Genomic DNA, 9,423 nt, shown 5'->3' with positions numbered 1-9,423 from the left:
TGCTAGATGTTCTGGAGACAAAAGTCAGAGGCAACAGACTGAGATGTTTGGATGTGTCCAGAGGAGAAACAGTGACAACGTAGAAGGCTGCTGAGGTTGATGCCACCAGGCAGAAGGCTGAAAGGAAGACCAACAAGGAGATTTAGGGATGTGGTATTTTTAAATAAAAATCCCTAAAGTATTAGATGGTGAATGTCTGTCTTATTCGAACAGTGTTTTTTCAAAGGAGTATTTCATTTGTTTAGGTGCAGCAGAAGACGTCATCAGTACTGAGCCCACTAGCTGCCTTGTTCTCTAAAGTTAAACGGATGCTCCAGCAGAGGTCGCTGTTTGTGTGAGTTTGCACAAAACAGCTGAACTGAAAGCATTTCTGTACACAGGCATTAGGAATAGAATAGGATCCTCAATCCAAATTAGAATGATTAGATGTTATTTTTTGACCAATGAGGACGTCTCTGGACATTTAAAATGGAATAAACTTTTTTTTTTGCTTGTGCTTTTATTCTGAGATGATTTTCCCCCCTCCTAAAGGCAAATCTAAACACCAAAGAGGGGAAAATACAGAATTTCTCAAAATTCCAGTAAACTAATTATTACATCAGAATGAAATGACATAAAACAGAAATATTTTGTTGGGACAATGAATGAAAATCCAAAGTGCCTCTTATGGTTGTCTGACTGGACGAAAATGCTCTTGCTGCTTGCATTTGTGAAGAGAATCATAATAGAATCATAAAAATCAAATCAAATAAGATAAAAAAATGGAAAAAAAATTTTTGCAAAAAAGTATTCCAAAAAATTTAAATAAATACATTTGAACAGGAAAAAACTTTGAAATGAATTGATCTTTCTGCACTTTGTCTAAAATTCATAAACCATAAATCCCACAAAGAAAGTAACCAAGTTTTGTGTCTGCTCCTCATCATTATTTATTTTACCTATTTTATACGTTCACATAGGTAATTTCTGTAAAAATGTCATTCTCTAAAACAGAGTTGCAAATCTTACAGTGATGTATTCATCATGTTTAGACAAAACAAGTTTTTATTCTGGCTGGATCAACACAACAAATCTTTACAAATCACACAAACCAATAACCTTTTTAAGTGTAGTACGGGTGAGTGACCCTGATATTCATGGGAAAACATTTCTACATATTTACACACCATTCATATTGTTTTGACAGTAGAAGCCTGCACATGATTTGTGGCATTCTCCCAAAGGACGGTAAGTTCCTTATTTCCTGCTCTGCTCGTCGTCTTGGTTTAGTAGCATAGCATCAGTCTTTTCCTCTGTAGGTAATGTTTGTGAAGGTAGACGTGGCTCCCTTGTAAAGAGGGTTGTGTCCCTGTTATTAAAACGTAAATTAAGACGTGTCAATGTGAGGTTCAAAAACACGACAAGGGTTTGAAAAAGGGAAAGAATAAAACAACAAAAAGCATGGTACAAATATAAATAATATATTTTCTGACCTGTGAATAACACCACATTGTTTCTAGAACATATTCTTGAGGTTTGAGACCAACAGGTTTTGTGTGTTTTTGAAGCTCAAAAGTTAGCGTTGGCTAATTTAAACCCAACCCTTCCTCTGGTTGCCTTTTGTTCTCCTGGGAGTAACAGCATGTGACTAAATGATAATAAAACAATCCTGAAAAAACTGTAAGCTAAAGCTGCATGTGTGGCCTTTTACACTTGTGTGTGTGTGTGTGTGTGTGTGTGTGTGTGTGTGTGTGTGTGTGTGTGTGTGTGTGTGTGTGTGTATGTAAAGAGGGAGGCTTTGAAGGTAGAAATGTGTAAAACTGACTCAATCATTATTAAATTGACCCAATTTCACACACAGCAGCTACATTTGTGCTTAATTCACCCACCGTGTCCCACTTGGCCCGAGCTCGCTCTTCCTCAAATTTGGCGAATTCCCGTCTGTCGTGAATGGTGACCAGCAGTTTCCAGATCAGGAGAGCAGCCAGGCCAAGGAACAGGACAGCTCCTGCCACTGAAAGAAGCACCACTAAAATGTCTGGCCCCTTCGGACAGTCTGGACGGGGGGTGGAAGAGATAAAAGCATGAGTAGAAAGTTTGTTTCCTGCCTGTGCCACCAAAACAAGCAGACGTAAAGCCTGTGGGTGAACTAAACGTGCCCTTTAGACAGGTGGTTATAGGCTCTGTTTAATGATGATCCATAATGTAAGCTACAGATCAAACATAGAGGAAGGACTACAGTGGAAATAACTGGCATCTTACAGCCAACCCACAAATCTCCCCTTCACTCATTATGGTCTGGAAAAAAATGCACTAGGAATCTGATTCGCAGAGTTTCAAAACTGGCCCGCATTGACATGAAAACATTCCTTCATCAGAACCGAGGAACACATGACTTGTTGCACTACCCTCTGTTTTTCCTATCACTAGATGTTCCACAGAACTTGTTCTAAAGTTATCTGCAGAATACGTCGCTGCGTCTTCAAGTGGGAAGTCAAAAGTGCTGCTGAATCGTTTTTGTATGTCATGCCTACATTCACGTTTGGGGCAGCAGCAGCTCAGGAGGTAGCACGGGTTGTCCAGTAATTGGAAAGTTGCAGGTTTGATTCCGGCTCCCACCAGAGAATGCTGCTGTTGTGTCTTTGGGCAAGACACTTAACCCTCCCTGCCTGCTGGTGGTGGTCGCATGGACCAGTGGCGCCTGTTCTTGGAAAGCCTTGCCTCTGTCAGTGAGCCCTAGGGCAGCTGTGTCTACAATGTAGCTCATCACCACCAGGGTGTAAATGTGTGAATGAGTCACTCTAGTGCAGCGGTACTCCGTAGGTGGCCCTGAACCACGCGCGCAACGATTGTGAAAGTTGTCCCTTTCTGTATAAAAGACACCTTTCCACACCTTCAACCACTCCAGCCTCCACCATGGCCAAGACCGGAGAGCTTTCTAAGGGCAGTGTTGCACACCTGCACAAGACTGGGATGAGCCAATCAGCAGTGAACAAGCAGTTTCTGCCTCGACCGATGGCCTCGACCTGGGGCTCCATGCAAGATCTCACCCACAGAAAACCTTGTACAGACCATTTACTGCTGCAGCTTGAATCACATTTTTGCTAATTTTATGACAATTTTTGTTCTTCTAAGCAGACACGAGTTAATTTACATATAAAATATATTTGCCAACTCTTTTAGAGACGTACCAAAAACTCTTCTGGTGAATGAAATCAGCCGGTATCAACCCTGATGGGCTGATCTCAAACTCCGGGAGCACAGCATTGTCAAGCAGCAATGAAAATCCTGACATCTTTGTGTCTGAACTCACCATCCATCATTCAGCACTAGTTCACGTTAGGAACAACAGGTGGACCTTTTTACTTCCAGAATCACGATTAACAAGTCAATGCAATTTAAAATAATTTGGTTAATTATATTTGATTATTACAATTAGCAGGTGTACAAGTATCAGCCCTAAAAACTACAATCATTGCATCTCTAGCCTTTAGTTTTTTATCATTTGTTTTTTCTGGTGAACTTGGAGTTATGTTAACGCATTTCACCGCTGATGGTCTTTGAGCACGTGGCCTCATGTGCTGTCTGCATTTCTACAGCAAAGTCAAGAGACAACAGGAGTGAACTTTTACAACCAACATCAAAGCCCCTTCCCTCTTCCGCTCTCCCTCATGTAACTCAGCTTTATTTCACGTTTTTAGCCAATTGTCTTTGACCCCTGAGCCGCCACATTTCTGTTTTATACAGAAATCATGCTATATTCATACTTAAAGACCATTTTTAATTAAGGTTCCCCTTGCTTTCCTTCAGCTGTTGCTGTCCTGACGTTCTCCTGAGGATATGTAGCATCAGCACGTTCCAGCACTGATGTTTACAGCCCTCTTTGACACAGCGGGGTGTACCTATGTTCAAGGCTAATTGTGAAGGTGCTTCTCTGTGTAAATTAAACACACACGCTCAGTAAAGCTGTAGTTTAAAGGGCAGACTTTCTCTGCAGGCTGCAGTGGTCGTTAAAAGCTTTTTTACCGCACGCGTTCTCTGTATGGCCGAGTAAATTAAGAGCAGGCATCAAGGAAGGGATGGCTGGAAAGAAACTGAAATCTGCTAAAACCTTGATGATAATATTCATAATAATAACGCTGTACAGCGGTTCTCTTCATCTCTCATATAAAGCATTCAAAAGCAACAGATCAAGCGTAAATGCGTATTGACTTGAAACATTTTAGCTTCATGTAAACAAAGATGTTAGCCACAAAATAGAACTGACTGCAAATTAGTCACAAGATTAAGAAAAGAGAAAAACAACACAGGAAAATAAACATTTCTAAATGATGTATAAAAGCACTCTCAATACCACTGGTTTACGTCTAGACTACAATCTGCACAGAAAACTTCCGTCAGTGTGTGTTGTTCTTACCCGGCTCTTTGATAACAAAAAGGATGGATTTGCCACTGGCGTCCTCATAGTACTGGAAACGCACCACACAGTCATTTTCATCCTTGTAAGAGCAGTTCACTGCGTTTGTGTCATGGAGTACTGTGTGAAAAATAATTCAAAAAATGTTTTTAGTAAGTTTTAGTTTGTACTGTGGACAAGACCACAAGTTGCTCCCACAAGTTGTCTTTGTATCTTTTTGGGATACGTGAGCAAATGTATCAACTATTGCAGCATTGCTGCACCATTTTCTCTTAATCGTAGACCATGCATCATTTTGTGAGAGTCCTGTGAAATGTCATGTTCCATGTCCCTAGTGTGTTCCCATGCACATTTCTTAGTGTTTTTTTCCCCTGTGCGTCTTAGTTTGCATTTTTCCCACAGCCCTTTAATTATTCTAGCTTATTTTCCCAGTTTGCTTTAATCTCCTTGTATTTCTGTTTTATTCTCCTTATCATCTCCCAGTTACTCAGGCTACATTCACACTGCAGCCAAAAGCACATCAAACCCAAGTTGCAATCTCTGCAGGTGGTAATACAGAGTAGGCCACTTCAGTTGTCAGGACACCGGGAGCTCCCGATGGCAAGTCCACCACTGGTGAGAACGTAGCCTTAATTTTGTGTTTCAATTTCTCTTCATTGGACTGACCCATTCTTTCTACTGGATGTGAAAGGGGTGCGAAATGGCTGCGGAACGTACTACATGGCAATTAGCCATTACAATGGACAGGGGCAGGACAGTGTAAAACATCCGGAAACTTTCAAAATAAAAGTTTCGTGCAGCGTGTCATTTCCTGTGAAACACCCGTAGGCGATGTAAACAGAACAGACATATCGTCTTCGTCAGATGATGTATCGGGTGCTGTACCTCGTTGTATGATGGGATAACTGAGTGTATAATCACTGTGTGTCGTGAGCTCATAAACCATGCTACACTCGTGTTGTATTAAGGGCTGCCATGCCAGGTCATACTAGTACAAGAAGCAAAAAACTTGATAACGACGTAAGATTTTTTTGGTTTCCTGCTTGGATGAGAGCTTCTGGACAGAAAATAGGAAAACTAACAAAGAGATGCCTATGTCGCAGCTGTCTGAAGGAAGGACATAAACTTTCGAAACTGCACCTCCCCACATGTGTGATTGCTTGCAGCATTTTCATAAAGGAAGGTAAAACAGTTGTTTTGTGTAAGCCATCTAACTGACTGTCCGTTTTTGGGCCATTTAAAGTTGGTATCTCCCAAACATGAGGGGTAGCTGAACACAGAGGTGGGTAGTAATTTACTCAGAAAATCCTTTCTTCTGCTTAAAATGTATTATGTTATTTATTTATATATATACATATATATTTTTTGTAATTAAAATGCCATTATTTGTACACGATGTTACTCAGTACTACTCATGGCCAGTTTTTACTTTTAATTGATAAGTATGCTTACTCAAGAGATATGTTTTTGGCAGTAATGAACGTTTGAGCTCCATTTGTGTCATTTGAGGTCGTAGGGATCTACGTTGCCAATTGTAGACAGTTTCTGAAAATACCGATCCCTAGGACTTCTGAAATCACGTGTGGTGTTGCAGTTATCCCGTGATTTTGTGACCTCATGGGATCAGCTGTGTGGAACGCTTTTGCTCCCATTTTGCGTCAGAATTCATTATCAACAGTAAACATGTACAAGTAACATGTACAAAATAGTAAAAGTCACAGTAGGTGTTATTTAAACTTTAATATAAGCTCTAACATTTAAAGTTTTTCCCAGCTGCAGCTTGTGTCTCACCTAGTTCATCCACAAGCAGAATCTCATCCTTACAGATCCGACCGCAGATGTTCTCGCTATACAGCTTGCCCCTCTTGAAGTGTTTACACTCCACGCACTCCCTACCAGAACAATAAATGATAACACACAATCACTTTATCTTAAATAAAACAACAACTTGATCCAACAATTTTGCATGGATGTTTGTGCTTTTTGCAGCCTCACTTCTTCATGGTGCAGGCATCCGGACAGGTGGGGCACTTGTCACATGTGGCTCCATAGGCCCCCAGCTGAGTGCACTCACACACCCCACAAACACACTGGCCTCTGCCGCTGCACAGGAGGCCCAGGCTGGACATGCAGGTGTCGGTCCGTTTGGAGCAGTTACAGTTCTCACCCTGCCAGTCTGGTGCACACTGACAGAAGCCACAGTTACAAACACCGTGACCTGAGAGGGAAGAAGTTTAGATTAACACTCGGATGAACAGGCTTTGCTTCAGCTCCCACATTTGGCATGTCGAGGTTAAATAAAGAGGGAAAATATGACCGTATACGTTCTCCAGACTGTGGTTAAATGTGGCAACAAGGAATTGTAATGATGAGGAATGTGATCTAAATGACTAAATGTTTGTTTTAAACAGTTTAACCAAGAGTGTTTGACTCACTTCACAAATTAAACCTTATTGCAGACTCTGTTGAGTAGCATCCTGTCTGTCTTTGTCTGATCAATGCATCATAACTACGTTTGCTGCAGTCCAGTCTAACTAACTATGGAGCTCTTCATTCAGGTACAAGTGCTTTTGATCTCAACTTAATTAATAGAAAACATTCTTTAAGTTGAACGTAATTGATTGTAATTATTTGTTCTCACTTTAAATACAACTATACCTATAAATCATTTGTTAATATTATATAAATAGATTGTTGACTAGTTAGCAAATAACATAAAATTATTGCAACAGTCCTAAGAAACTGAAGAAGGCTCATTATTTGGCAAGAATCAAAACTTTATTAATCTTTTCATTAAATTCTTTATTACTATTTATCTTTAGTTTATAATACATTTAAAACTTCATTCAAAAATGAATATCAATGGATTATTTGAAAAGATAGTTTTATTGTAAAATGGTGCCTATTATTCTTAGGATTTTGTGTGTTTAAGGCAAAAATTTCAGTCTAACACAAGTAAAAAAAAAGTAATCGGTTGTGGTCAAATACAAGAAAAAGTACTGCTTGGGTGTGAGCACTTAGAAAATACAGAACTAAAGAAGAAAGGTTCATACCACTCTGAAAAAGCAACATCCAGCTAACTCCTCTTAGCATCAACTGTGTCAAGAAAATCACAATTAATGTGAATTTAAAGTCACAAAACAGCACCATTTCACAACTTGAAACGTAAATGATTAAATATAGCTTTTACACAATAGTAGGTCATGAGCCTCTAATGGTTAGGTGGGGCTGAAGTAACCATGTCTGTGTTCGTTTTTACACCAACTAAAATCATGCTAAAATCAAAAAAGGGAGGGCTCTCATCCACCTGAACACTCAACACAGGCACCCCACAGGGACATGTGCTCAGCACCCTCCTCTACATCTTCTACATCAGTGTTTGCCAACCCTGGTCCTCAAGGCACACTGTTCTGTATGTTTTGCATGTTTCTCTTTTAAACACGAGTGTTTCCCTGCTGCCACACAGCTTACTTAAATGAATGAGTGATGAACGGGCATCTGCAGCACTTGGTGTCCTTCTGAGGAGGCAATGCAAATCTGGTGAGCTGAAGCAGAGACATGGAAAACATGAAGGTCAGTGTGCCCTGAGGACCAGGGTTGGGAAACACTATTCTACACCCCCGAATGCAGACCAGCCCACAGCAGCAAATCATGAATAACATGACAGTAGTAGTAGGGATCCTGCAGGTCTCTGCATGGTGCTCTAACAAGCCAAGTCTGACAAAGGAGATCTTCCTGGACTTCATAAAACACAGAGGAGAACAATTACCCATCTCCTTCCAGAACAATATCTACTCATCCTGCAACCTCAGCCAAACACAGACCATCATCAGAGACAACACCCATCCTGCCCACCTCCTGTTTGACCTGCTGCCCTCTGGCAGGCACTAAAGGCACATTAGAAAAAGGTAAAGTTTCGGGTGGTGGTCTGAGGGACTGGTGGCGCATGTGCTCGGCAGCCTCACTTCTGTCAGTGAGCCCCAGGGCAGCTGTGGCTACATTGTAACTCATCACCATCAGTGTGTGAATGTGTGTTTGTGTGAATGGATGAATGATACACTGTTGTGTAAAGTGCTTTGGAGTCCTCTGACTCTGAAAGGCGCTTTACAAGTGCGGGTCACATTATCATTTCTTCCCCAAGCTGCACTAAACACTCCATATGTAATTCAATTAAATTCAATAATACTTTATTAATCCCAGAGGGAAACTAGAGTTTCAGTACACACAATTCTGAGATCAGACATACCTACATACACACACATGACAAGAATTGGTGACTGTGGTCATTCGCAACCCGAGTCGCGCTACCATGATAGATCAAGAGGGTTTATATGAGGACAGAGTCAGGGGGAAGGGAAAAAAAAGGCACTTCAGAGTTACCCTCAACAGAGAGGGCAGCTTTGCTATGCAAAAAAACACCTCAGACAGAAATGTTCACAGACTTCAGACATTACACAACATAAGTGTCCACTAGGTGGGGAGGTGGGGTTGGGACTCTCCTCACTTCAGTGCGTGCAGCCGCAAAGCAGCGCGTTTCACCTCCGTTTGGACAGGGGAGGGAGACAATGGGTTAGAGAGCACAGTGACTCCTAGATACGGTTCCACGGCCTTCACCTGTCACAGTCCCGCCCAGGCTGGGATAAGGAGAAAAGTTACCATAGTGACAGCCGCATTCCACATTTCTTCTGAGGGGGGAGTTTTTACTTCAGCCTCACAGGCTCCAAGGGCACCAGATTCAGATAAGAACTTGTTTTGGGACAGACAGAGATAATTTCCTCTCTGCCTTGAAGTTCTGTTGGTCATCAACCCCTCTAGATCCAATAATGGCGTAGTTAATCTATCCCAATCCATGCTGATCCGTCCACAACTCTGTCCTTTATGGAATCCACCTTCTGGGTTAGAGCCTGAATCTCAGCCAAAGTTCCAAGCTTACGACTCATCTCGACAATTATATGAGTTTGTGCGTTCACAGCGCGATGCATTCCATCCCTGAGCTCCAGGATTGAGCCAATATTCCTTGAAAGCTC

At 41.4% G+C, this 9,423-nt stretch overlaps 1 protein-coding gene across 2 annotated transcripts in view; it reads right to left on the bottom strand.

Annotated features, from left to right (window-relative positions):
* itgb3b (integrin beta 3b) overlaps positions 1 to 9,423 on the bottom strand; it is a 34,363-nt gene continuing 24,940 nt past the window's right edge. The window contains exons 11-16 of one of the 2 annotated variants that reach the window (XR_011516903.1): positions 6,392 to 6,614; positions 6,188 to 6,288; positions 4,397 to 4,516; positions 1,869 to 2,035; positions 1,167 to 1,348; positions 1 to 117 (exon numbers count right to left, since the gene is read on the bottom strand). Coding sequence is in view for 1 of the 2 variants with exons in the window: in XM_015963119.3 (XP_015818605.1) it covers positions 1,280 to 1,348; positions 1,869 to 2,035; positions 4,397 to 4,516; positions 6,188 to 6,288; positions 6,392 to 6,614 (680 nt within the window). In the remaining variant the exon portion in view is untranslated. Of the gene's footprint in view, positions 118 to 904; positions 1,349 to 1,868; positions 2,036 to 4,396; positions 4,517 to 6,187; positions 6,289 to 6,391; positions 6,615 to 9,423 lie in introns of those variants that run through there. The other variant, XM_015963119.3, reaches the window with a different exon arrangement.

This window comes from Nothobranchius furzeri, chromosome 16 (assembly GCF_043380555.1).
Source record: "Nothobranchius furzeri strain GRZ-AD chromosome 16, NfurGRZ-RIMD1, whole genome shotgun sequence".
NCBI classification, from domain to species: Eukaryota; Metazoa; Chordata; class Actinopteri; order Cyprinodontiformes; family Nothobranchiidae; genus Nothobranchius; species Nothobranchius furzeri.
This window is presented reverse-complemented; position numbering and strand designations above follow the sequence as displayed.